Source organism: Rhagoletis zephyria, unplaced genomic scaffold (genome assembly GCF_001687245.7).
Source record: "Rhagoletis zephyria isolate East Lansing unplaced genomic scaffold, Rhagoletis_zephyria_1.1 Rzeph_scaffold_00029, whole genome shotgun sequence".
Classification (NCBI taxonomy): domain Eukaryota; kingdom Metazoa; phylum Arthropoda; class Insecta; order Diptera; family Tephritidae; genus Rhagoletis; species Rhagoletis zephyria.
In genome coordinates, this window is record NW_016157113.1 from 507,837 (window position 1) to 520,573 (window position 12,737).

The window sequence follows — 12,737 nt, forward strand, 5'->3', positions numbered from 1 at the left end:
CACCCAAAACATTTTTTATATGCATTATTTCTCTTATGAAGAGGACGCTTAATAGAAAGATCCTTTTTAGTACATATTATGAATAATCTATATTTTAATAAAATGTATTTAATCACAGACTAGTACCCCATATTTTTATCTGTATTGTAGTAAAATAAAATATATTTAAAAGTATTTCACTGTTTTGATGAATTTTCACAAAGTTATTGGGAAATTTCTACTTTACAAAACAAAACGTAACAAAAAGTGTGTACATGCACGTATTACACGTCAAATGTCCCAGGCGCGCTGAGCGGTGCAAAACAAGCCACTTTTCGATTAGCTGGGAAGCAGACAGAAAATGGGAAAAATAATTCGAAAAATATGATTTCTTTAGATTTTTATACGGGCTATCCGATGGTTCTATGCGTTTTTCTAAATTTTTCCATTTGCATAGTGAAAATTCTAAACGATACTTTATCTGTAATTTTTCTTAATTATGTCTATTTTTAATGTTTTTTTTAAGTTATATCAATCGAAAGATCAGGTATTTTTACATAGAAATTATTAATAAAAAAAGAAAGAAATATGTACAAATAGTGCCGAGAATCAATCGATTGCGCTTAAGGTGCTGGCTGCTTCCGAAAGGGCCGAAAATGGCACATTGCACACTCATTTTCCATCACTGATCTCTACTGTTCAGTGCCACCCAAGTACCACCCTTCCATATAGATTTGTTAAAAACGGAATATACAGTGAGTAATAAACATCAATAGAGGCTTTTAACGCTACTTTCAATCTTATATTTATAGAAATTCTCTTGTGAACTACGGAAGCTACCCCACTTATGTCATATGAAAATTTGTGTAACTACATATATTGCACTTAGCGGAGTTATCGTATTAAAAACTATCTAAAAGGACATGACACTTCGTCGTATGAGGTATAAGTATTTATACACTAATGTTTTTATATGGGAGATAACACTGTAACTTTAGTTAACTGAATTATTTACTTTTCCAGAAAAATAGTGTGCTTAAAAAAGCAACAAGTCGATCAATCTCAAATTCATAACACCTTGTCTTCACTTGCACTTTTTCTTTGTGTGCATGCATGATATTTATATGAATATCGCACAACACAAGGCGAATTCATATAAGGTGGTATCCAAGGCGAATTTAATAAGGTGGCAAGAATCCATGATAAAAACATAGCAAGGTAGAATCGAGGTCATGATTTTTTTTTTGAAGTTTGAGGCATTTTAAAATCAAATAAAAGTGAAAAAAAAATTGAAATTGTTCGAAATTCGAAAATGTGTGAGTTTGTGAGTGAATTTAAAAATTAAATTGTTTGGAAACGTTAAAAATTTTAAAAGTGACTCAGCGGTTCTACCTTACAATATTTTTATCCATGATAAAAGCACTACAAGGTAGATTCATTCCAAGGCGAATTCATATAAGGTGGTAGCGGTAGTACAAAAACAAAAACTAACATGTCTTTTGTTTTCGTTTTCGGTACACAAATGTCAAATTCCAGCTATTCTTCGCTCAAGGAGGAAGAGGGAAAGAAAATGCCAACACTCTTTCTTTCGCATTCACTCATAAGGAGTTTTGACATATGTGTACCGAGGCGAATTAAAGCAGCTGTTCTAGCAACACCACCTTATATAAATTCGCCTTGATTCATTCTCTCAATTCGTCGGCCATGATTTTTTTCTGAAGTTTGCAAGCATTTTAAAATCATATAAAATTAAGTAAAAAAAAAATTGTAGGCAATTGTTGTTTGAGATTGAAAATGACAATGTGTGTGAGTTTGAGTTTTTAATTTTTAAATTATATGCTGGCAAACGTCAGACTGATTCGCAATGGTTTTACCTTGCTATGTTTTTATCATGGCATGGACCAAAAATGCAAGATCACGCAAGAATGCGACGTTGTATTTGTAACTGGTTCTGAGAAAAGAATTTGTGAAAGCGGGTTCGTCAGCTGAGAATTTGTTTACATCACAAGTATACTACTTTACACCTTTATTTAACAAAAGAAAAGTTCATCTAACAGGACAACACGATTTAAAGCATTTTAATGAGTAATTTTACCTAAATTATGTGTTTAAAGACGTTTTCCAGGCAAACAAGATGGCGTAGAACCCGCTAAAAAAATCGACTTTTTTCACTCTCTTGTTCTTGCGTGATCTTGTGTCGTTGCACACAACCAAGGCGAATTTATACAAGGTGGTGTTAACAGAACAAAAACAAAAGTTACAACAACAAATTATACGCTCTCTGACAATCAGTACAAAGCCAAATTACAACAAACACATGATTTTGACAAAAGGTACAAATTCGCCGTGAAATTAGCGGATCCGATAACACCACCTTGTATAGATTCGCCTTGCACGCAACTTTTTAGTCAATTTGTATACAAGGTGGTGTTACTGGCGAATTTAGGTTTTCGCCGCGGTACTTATTAATGTCAAAATGATGTGTTTGTTGTAAACCAGGCGAATTCATATTACAACAAACACATCATTTTGACATTAGGAAGTACCGCGGCGAAAATCTGAATTCGCTTTGGAAGAAATGTTACACGAGCTGCAGAATTGCTAAAGTATCCATATTTTTGTTAAGGAACAAAAGTTTATCAACGATTTTTCGCTTCAAGCAGTATCTGCGGCCTGAAATTATTTGTCGTGCTTTGCTAAATGTTCTTTCTTACTCACAAGATGAAAAACGTACCGCCGGCCAAGGCGTATTTAACAAGGTGGTGTTGGCCGTATATAAGTAAAAAATTACACTAACAAATTATACGCTGATGTCCATATTGTTATTGGTATGAGTTACAACAAACACATCATTTTGACATAATGGCCTCCACGGCGAAAAACTCAGCTGTCGCCCCAACACCACCTTGTTTAAAACACCTTGCCGCCGGCTTTTACTCTTTGAAAACCATGATACAACTACACAAGATCTGACAAGATGGAGCAAAAGAAAAAAGTAATTTTCTGGCTGATGTTTGTAATTTCGGCGCCATGTTATTTTCTGTGAAAAGTAAACAAAGAATATGAAGACGAAGCATAAAGAAAAACTGCAAGCAATATTGTGCACATGTTTGTGCTAACCAATTTATGATTTATGCATTCAATCACCGTGCACGTCATTTTAATTACATTTGCACAAAAAATCANAGTGAGGGTTATAATCACTAAGTGCGGCCGAAGGCCGCCTACGCAGAAAGAAGTTCTGGGCAAAAGAAACTATGATATCACCCACATTTGTCACTTTTGCTTGTAAATGCTTTTAATTTTTTGTATCACTAAATTCTTAAACCTCAAAAGTAGATCATAATAAAATATGCATATCAAATTAAAGGTAAGAACTTGCACTTTCTAAATAATATATATGTCTTTAGCATTGATTATGCACTTTTTTCTAAAAAAGGTTATTTTATGAAAAATTATAACATTTTATTTGTTTTTTAATATTTTTGGCTTAAATATATAAGCAAGCAAACGCATTTTATATATGAACTTAAAGATGGATTAATTGCCTTTATTTTGATATCATTACTTTTTTAATCGGTTACGTAGTTTATAAAATATAATTATTTTAAAATATCACAAAAATTTTTTTAACCTTTTACATCTTCTTTACTTTTTAATCGCGGCAAATAATATTTATATAGTTGAAATCAGCGTAAAAAGTACTATCGGTCTGCATTTTTAGTTTTTCTATAGCTGAACGGTTGGTTATCTTGATGTGTTCCAAAATCACTTACAAATCACTGAAATAAACCACCGACAAAATACATATAAAAAAGGAAGCAAAACAGAAATAGCAAACTTCAAAATTACGAACGTCACACACTTTTTTCTCAATTGCTATTACAAATGGCTGCTTCTCAACCGGTCAGATTTGTTCTAATTGGTTTATGTTTGAAAACTATCGATAGTGCTTACAAAACCATCGATGTTGTCGATAATCAAAAACCATCGATAGTGCAATCGATAGTTTTTCAGCTCTGTTGAGTAGTTGGATATTGGGATTATACCGCCTTGTACCGTAACGCGCGGTTTGCGCAAGTATGTAGAATTATCGACTTTTTTGAGATTAAAACGCTACAGTGAACAAACATCTATTCATTAAAGTTTTTGAACACGCTATTTAAATACTTATACCTTGCATACATACATATATTTTGTAAATAACATTTTCCTTTACCTGATTTAGACCAATTTTGTTAATTTCCGCATCACTGTTGGCATTTCATTTGTTGACGTCAGTAGAATCTGTACGAAAGCAAAACGTCAAAAAAGAAGCAGAGAAAAATTTTGATTTTGGAAAATTTGAAGAATCGCACTCTCTGGCGGATAAGAAGCGGTGAAGCATCGAAAATAATTGCTATTTTAAAATCGAAGGCCAACAAAAGTTTTTATAAGTGATCAGCAATGGCACAGAAGGCACAGGAATTAGTGGAAAAGTACCGAAAGTCTGTGGATGCAGCACTCAAAGACCGCAGCAAGCCCTGGACACAGGCATTTGAGTTCGTCGAAGCAAAAACAAACGTTCCCAGATTGTACTTATTTTTGGGTGAGTGCGACGTAGTGGTTTGCTGGTGCCGACTGGCTGACATCATAGGCGTGAGCTATGTCATGTTGTCAACGTAGGCATTAATGCAATTGAATTTTAAAAATAGCACAAGTTATCATGTAGAATAAAACTTAAATTAGTAGGCTCTTTAGTTTTAAGTTATCTCTCCATAGTTTTATTATTACAACATTAGGTTAGCTGAAAAATAGCATATTTATTGACCGACATGTGATCCGCCTTTTATTTTACTGATTTTCTGTCACATTTCGGTTTTCTCTTTTGCTTCTTTGGACTTTTACGGCAGTAAAATTACTCATCCCACTTTTTTCTTTTTTTCTTTTTAACGCAAACCACAAAACCATGGTCGGTACTAAAAGTCACGCTTATTTCATTTGCTTTTTACTATTAAATAACCAAAGTTTATTTAAGTAATCTTGAAACTCAAGAACAGACATATGCACATACATATGTATATGGGAAAGTAAAGCGCAATATCCCGCTGACGTCAGAGTGATAGCAGACATAAAACATTTTCGCCATTGTTCTAAAAATAAGGTCATACGTGGCATTACTTTCTAATGAAGTCAATGATTCTACCTGTTGTAATGATCTTACAAATTATCGTGTCTGCCAGTGCACTTTAAATTATCGTGTCTGCCAGTGCACTTTGGAAGCAAACGCACCAATAATTATACATATTTACATAAATACAAACAAAATCAGATGCACATAACCTTAATCCTCACAAGCACAGATCGGTGATTGAAGATTGCTCCTCTTTTCTGAAAAAGTCGTTCGTCTTAAATAAACATGTGGATTTGGGAATACTTTATAAACTGGAGAAGACGCGAACAACGTATAAAGGCTCTCAGTGAGCCAATTGTTAAATTTGGAGTTGGTGTGTATACATATGATTTCAAACATATGCGATTTTTCCCATATTTTCATATATTTACTTTCTAGAAGTAGATAAAAGCAACTATTCTTAATACATACATCTTAGCAATACACCTTATTTCTCTGTGAGCCCATTTCTTAATCCGTTACTAAGCTACTATTTCTATTGAAATTCATATGATGCATAGTGTGTATGGTGTACAAACTAGAAACTCGAGACCCGTTTCGACCAAGTCATTAGTAGGAATTAGCAGACGATTCAATATATTCTATTTCAAAAATAAAGTACTTGTAAGTTTGAAGAAAGTCATATGAAATCCTTTTTTATATTCAGCGAAAACTAAATACTATCACATCAACTAATAAGATTTTTTAAATCGTGCTGTTACTATCACATCAACTAACAAGATTTTTAAAATCGTGCTTTAAGTATCAGTCGTGCAACTTATTCGACTAAAAATTTTAAAAGTTTTGCAAAAGTAAGTCTAATTTCGTGCCACTAACTTGTTATGGAACTCTTGGGTATGGAGGATTTCAAGGTCTAAAATCTCTTTATTGCATTTGTAAGCAAATTAAAAGTTATTATCCTTTATCAACAAATATTTGTTAACCTTACGTAACATCAACAGAATATTACTTTGGATTTTCTAGAGGGTGGTCCATACAGTAGTTTCCTTTTACCCTAGATTGCTAACGCTATAAGGATTTTGCCGGGCCGGGCAAAAAATGGCATGCTATTTTTCAAACGATGCAGGCTCCTCCACGATCAAGTCGGCCTTGGTGAAAATGTGCTTCATTAGAAGTTTTTAATGAGAACCTTTTTCAAATCTGAAATACGCTCGGAAGTTTGCCATTGCCTGACGAGTGGCCACCGCTGTTAGAAAAGAACTTTTTCTAATGTACATAGATGTTGCTCGGATCAGGGATCGACACCAGGTCCTACGGAGTTGTAGCACGCATCTCTAACCACTCTGTCCGAACAAAACTTGGTGAGGATTACGTACAATATGAACATACATAAGTAGGTTACTTATACCACGGTGGTCGGACCATAAATACTCGTTTACCAAACGTATCGGCAAAATTTTTCATTGAGTTATATCTTTTCATAGATGGTATACGCTCTAAATATGAAAAAATCGGTCTATAAATACGGATTTTTCAAATATCTCGACTCCTGCGCCACCTATCGGATTAACTCATATTTTGTATTGCATTGTCATCGGGTTCTGAGCCAACCGTGAACTTTTAAGTCTCTAGGTCATCGGGAAGTTGGTAAAAAATTGATTGTAAAATTTCCCCTAGCAATCATACATACATACAGAGCAAGTTAAATTAAAACTTGTAAAAACACAAGTCCAACTATGAAAATTTAATTATGATTTTTATCACAAAGATCATAGCCGTTACGGTCCTTGGTTAAACTGACTCTCGTTGTTTGGGAAGACTTTTTCTTCCAATGCAAATTTAAAATAAAAAGCTTTCTGAATTTAATTTGATATTTTCTGAACTTAAATTATAAATTTCTAAATTTGAATTGGAAATTTCTGAACTTTAATTGTAACTTTCTGAATTTGAAATGAAAGTTTCTGAATTTGAAATGGAAATTCTGGATATGAATTGTCACTTTCTGAATTTAAATTGCAACTTTCTGAATTTAAAATGGAAATTCTGAATATCAATTGTAACTTTCTAAATTTGAACTGGAAATTCTGAATTTGAATTGTAATTTTCTGAATTTGAAATAGAAATTCTGAATATGAATTTTAATTTTCTGAATTTGAAATGGAAGTTCTGAATTTGAAATGGAAATTCTGAACTTGAATTGTAACTTTCTGAATTTAAATTGCAACTTTCTGAACTAAAACTGAAAAAGGTGTAGTAATAGATAATTTTTCATCCGATGATGCATAAAGATATATTTTTTTATCGGCTTCAAAAAAGGAGATGGTTATAAATTCGTGGGAATATTTTTTTATGTATACGTTTTTTGTTGTAGCTTGAACTATATTGTTATAAAAAATTTGCGAAAAGAAATTAAAATAAAAAACATGCATTGCATGCATTGCGAAAAATTTTGTCCGACTCTGTATATAAAATAGTTTTGTAGCAAAAAATTGTTTTTTCTAAAATGTTTGGAAAATGAGCCTGGCACCGCCCATCTAAATATCTTTATCTCAGAAACTACTTCAACGATCTGTACCAAATTCGGTATATCTAACATTATTGTCATTTAGTTTGCGGGGATTAGTTTGCGTTCAAACAGAGAAGCGAGCATCGCTAAACTTATTTAACTCGTTGTTCTCGTCCTTTTCATATTCTTACACTTACAAACATCGAACCAAAATTACAATATTGAATACACAGAAGATATTAAGTTAATAAGCATTGTCATGTGTTTTACTTATGTTGCACACGAAGCTGCATGTTACCTAGGCATGTTAGCACTATTACGCTTTGACGGATAATCGTTTTCATTATTTTATCATACGAAGGTGCATATCTATTTGTGTGTATGTTAATACATGAATTATATATTGTCGTTTAAAGTACAAAACCGCGTATCAAGATAATGCAAAACCGCGTATGTGAGGTTGCATAAATTATTTTCTAGAGTAAAAACACTTATATTTTAAAATGGTTCTTTTTTATAAAGCAATCGCATTTCTGGCTAGTATATTTCAGGACGAATGGATAAGGATTGAGCCAAGAGCTTGTGTGAGCTAATCCAATTTTTGGTAGCAAATGTCAGTTTCGCGGTTTTGCAGAATGACGATACGCGGTTTTGTACTTTAAACGACGATATGATTATATGCATACATATACATATGTACATATGTATGTACGCATGTATATAAAATATTTTGTTATGTGTATGTGCAGTCGCTTATATGCTTATTAATTTAATACTTAGGGTGAAATACACTTGCAAAAGAGTTATTTTATCTACTAACTATGTACATCCATACGTAACGTATAATGGCCGGTTAGTTACCTTTGTTCGCTCTCTTTTCGCAAGCGCATTTTATTATAAACGGATTTCAGTTCACTTCAACGCTTATACAAATGTACATCTGTACATATTATATATTTAGCAACACATTGTTAGCCACTAACAATCTGCCTTTGAGCCATTTTTATTTTATCTCTTTACGTGGCACAGAAGACACAATATTTTAATTGACGTTGAAAAACGGCCGAACCTTTTTATATTCTTAATAAATTTTAGCTCATTTGCTTGGCATGTTTTAACAGCTGTAGTTGTGCGGGTCATATAATTGTAGTGAATATATCCGCCGCAGTGTGCATTGTTTTGTGCAAATGAAAATATTATTTAGTAACATTTATTAAAACCTTTGGACAGGCTTATTTATGCACAATTACTAAGCAAAAATTGCAAAAAATTACTGAAATGTTCGAACCACTGCAAGAGAAACTAACGCAAATTTATCACGAGCAAAAAAATTTGACAATTGGTTAATATGCAGCGAAATATATGAATTATATGCGTACTATATGTATGCCAAGATATGTATATTTTTTATTTCAAGGGCTTATTTAAGAATGTTGTCTAATTTTATTTTGCCTTTTTCAGGTGCTGCTGCATTCTGTGCTTTATATTTGATTTTAGGCTATGGTGCTCAGCTGCTGTGCAACACAATTGGTGTTGCCTATCCTGCTTATATCTCCATACACGCCATTGAGTCGAGTACGAAATTGGACGATACCAGATGGTTGATTTACTGGGTGACTTATGCTATATTATCACTGATTGAATATTTCTCCGGTTTTCTGACCTCTGTCATACCTTTTTACTGGTTACTTAAGGTGAGTTGAATATTTATACCGCGATATGAAAAAAGTAAATACTTTTAGATAATTTTCTTACTTTTAATACGAGAGATTTTTAACACAAAAACTTAATAAATCTACATATCGAACACCGTCTTCAAAAGAGTCACAACCCAAAATAATACGTTCCTCAGAAAATGCGAAAAACTATTTCATGCTTATCATATGGGCAAGGGCGACTTTACCTTAGGTTTTTTAACGAATCATAACACAAATTTGCTCCAGCTTTTGCTGAGAGAGGTAAATAAAAGCGCTGTGTACATTTTTAGCGCGTAATTTCAAAAATGCCAAATTTTGAGTGGTCCCTTTTTTTGAAGACGATGCAAAGATATGCAAATGCATATCACTCATTTACTAAAACATTGTCGTACAGCCTTATTCTGTATCATGAACGATAGGCAATACGAAATATTCGTCTGCAGAGGAATGCTTCAAAAATTAGTCGGGCGGTATCACTTTAGCCGGTTTAAACGCAACCGAGACCATTGCAACGTAATGTATGAAAAGCAAGACGAAGACGACCGATAGAGTTTAAAATCGCAATCAGAGAGGTTGTCGTCTGCAGACGAATCGTTCATTTTGCCTATCGTTCGTGATACAGAATAAGACCCGTAACTATAAAAAACTGAATTTTTTAGCAAATGATACACTATTACTCGTTACATATATGTATGTAACAAGTTTCATATTCAGCCTTCACTACGGGAGGATGAAAAAGTTTCGGGCAAAACTCAAGATAAGGGTGATTGTGTACAAATCGTGTGCATTTTCGTTTTTCTACATTTTGGGAGGCGATTAAAAACCTAAACGCTTCTCCCTGAAAATCACTCTTTTTAGTTTTGATGGTCCTTTAGTAAATTAGCATAAGTATGAACTTATCGCTCATTTACTCCAATATCTAGTTTCATAATCCGAAATAATACAAACTGGAGTTAAGTATGCAAAAATTACCTGTTTCCCTATGTTGCGTGAAAATTCCTAGTTGTACCGATTACGAGTAGGTCGCTAGAGCAAAATATGTATTCACTTTTACTATGGGAGCATATCGCTCATTTCCTTCAATAGTGTCTAATCCAAAAAAATAAAAAATATGTATACATATATTGAGTTAAGTACGCAGAAATAACCGCTATCTCTTCTACTATGTTGTTTATAGATTTCATAGCCTTATCGATTACCAGTATCTCGCTACAACAAAATATGTATTCATTTTTACCATGGGAGTATATGAAAATACCACACTTTAAAGGCGTTTTCTCGAGTTGGGTTTATTTGAGTTATGACACTGTGATATGTAAACTCAAAGCTTTAAAACATTTTTTTTTTTTTTGCGTTTTTGGTTTTTTGAATTATGACAATATTGAAGTGAATGAGCGATATGTATTCACGTACGTATGAGAGTGCTTGCATAATAAATAGTACGGTGGATAAATCTGTACACACCCTTAGAAAAAAATTATATACATATAATATTGAAAGTTACACAAATAAGGAGCACTAAAGTTTCCTAACCGCAGCAACCTAATGCTTTCCACTCCAAAATCAACGGCCGAGCTTTTTACCACCTGAAGTTAGGAGGCCAAGTTGACATTAGGCGTCAGGATTTCTTGTGAAAACTTTGTTTCCTAATCCGCAACCACAATCGTCAACAAAATACAGAGCCGCTTACAACAACAACAACAACAAAAACGTTCTTTGTAACATAAAAGGAGATTGGCCGGCCGGTTCTAAATTATTCCGCACCTATGTATTGGCCGGCGACTAGTAGGACGCAGTAGGCAAAACTAGCCTACACGTCGAATTTAGTGCTGCCACGGAATGCCTTCTGTTATTAAAGGCCATATTTAACGTATGCCGTCCGCTGATCCACACCATTATAAACAAATCCTAAATGTCACTTGTAGAGAAAGGCAATTAAAGCATTCTTAAAACCTAGTCTTAAGTTGAATTACACTAATAATTGAAAGATAAGGTAGAGAAACAGCCTTTGACGCCAACTTTGAAAACAGTTCGAAATTTTTGCAAGATTTAGAACAAGACGAATTCATGTGAATTTTTAATGGAATTGTCTCTCAATGCTCTATAAATCGATTTTATTTTTTTTGAATAAGTCTAAATTATTTTCTTGCCAACTTGCAGTGCGCATTTCTCATCTGGTGCATGCTGCCAATCGAAAGGAATGGATCTACCGTCATCTATCAAAGCGTTGTGCGCCCATATTTCCTGAAGCACCACCGAGGTAAAATATTTTATTTCATATTCTTTACTATATAGTAGTAATTTTGAGCTGACGTGCCATTATTAATAAAAAAAAATCAGCCGTTTAAAAATTGTAAAGTATTTCTAGATAACAAGCTTGTTTCCAGGCTTCGATTTCTTGAATTCTTCATTACTTGTTTTACATAGATACATACATATCGTCGTTTAAAGTGCAAAACCGCCTATCGTCGTTTTGCACAACCGCGTAACTGACATTTGTGCCAAAAATTAGATTTTCTCATGGGAAGCTCCAGGCATAAAGCCTAATCTATTCATACCAATATATCGATATTAGACCATGTACTGCAAAATAACAGCATAGTTGTTATACCGCTGATCAAGAGTAGCATATATTTTTACTCTCTCCGGTAAAATCTTGGTGACCTTACATACGCGGTTTTGCATTATCGTGATACGCGGTTTTGTAACTTTAAACGACGATATGCATGTATCACACAAATCGAGACTTTTTTTCAATTCGTACAAGTAAATTGAAATATACAGGCAGTTTCTGCAAAATTGCTTGCAAAATTGCATATTGACAGGAGTTGAAATTCATTGGAAAGTGAATTGTAGAATATGCTTGATAAATAGTACGATTACAAGATCAGCAAAAACCAAATGTATGATTTTAGTTCGAAATGAATTTCAGAAAATTTGAGAAAACAGGCACCGTCATGTTTATATTCCAAAAAATTTTCGTAATAAACTAATTTATTTTTTATTTTTAGCCGCTGACGAGTTTATTGATAAGGTGGCTTCTAAGGCAAAGGACTCCATCCACAGCATCACTAAACAAGAATAATTTGTAATAATTTATGTTTGATATTACTCATTATTTTGATGTAATTGCATTTCTGGAACATCAGACAGAAGAAAGCAATCAATCATAATAAATAGCTTTATGTGGAATGAATAAAAGGAGAGCAACAAAGAACAAAGACAATGAATAATCCACATATTTAATCAGACATGATATTTTTAAAACACATTTGAAATAAAAACACATATTTTTTAAATCAATTAAATTATTAGTACAGCACCTAGCATTGTTTTGTAAATGCAGCATACACGCCTTTATGTAAAAGTAAAATCAATATTACGTTATTTCAAAGTAACATCTTATCGCCCTTAAAGTAATGTAAGAAAATAAAGGTAAATA

General features: G+C 33.2%; 1 protein-coding gene across 4 annotated transcripts; it reads left to right on the forward strand.

Moving 5' to 3' along the window:
* The first annotated feature begins 652 nt into the window (after positions 1-652).
* On the forward strand, positions 653-12,668 carry ReepB (Receptor expression enhancing protein B). Of its 4 annotated transcripts, XM_017617244.1 has the most exons (6): positions 653-734; positions 792-922; positions 4,208-4,567; positions 9,060-9,292; positions 11,456-11,555; positions 12,307-12,668. In XM_017617244.1, the coding sequence occupies exons 3-6, from the start codon at positions 4,426-4,428 to the stop codon at positions 12,378-12,380; spliced, it is 549 nt and encodes a 182-aa protein (XP_017472733.1). In that variant the 5' UTR covers positions 653-734; positions 792-922; positions 4,208-4,425; the 3' UTR covers positions 12,381-12,668. The 4 variants fall into 4 exon arrangements, with proteins under 4 accessions (XP_017472733.1, XP_017472741.1, XP_017472728.1 ...); XM_017617239.1 differs by lacking the exons at positions 653-734; positions 792-922; positions 4,208-4,567 and adding exons at positions 8,318-8,532; positions 8,694-8,781; XM_017617252.1 differs by lacking the exons at positions 653-734; positions 792-922; positions 4,208-4,567 and adding an exon at positions 5,227-5,465.
* The last annotated feature ends 69 nt before the right edge of the window (positions 12,669-12,737 follow it).

Bases quoted from the DNA above. Each gene is read 5' to 3' on its own strand.
- ReepB (XM_017617239.1), top strand. From the start codon at position 8,356: ATGCTTATTAATTTAATACTTAGGGTGAAATACACTTGCAAAAGAGTT. The intron at 8,782-9,059 runs GCAAATGAAAAT...TGCCTTTTTCAG, and splicing joins CGCAGTGTGCATTGTTTTGT to GTGCTGCTGCATTCTGTGCT. The intron at 9,293-11,455 runs GTGAGTTGAATA...GCCAACTTGCAG, and splicing joins CTTTTTACTGGTTACTTAAG to TGCGCATTTCTCATCTGGTG.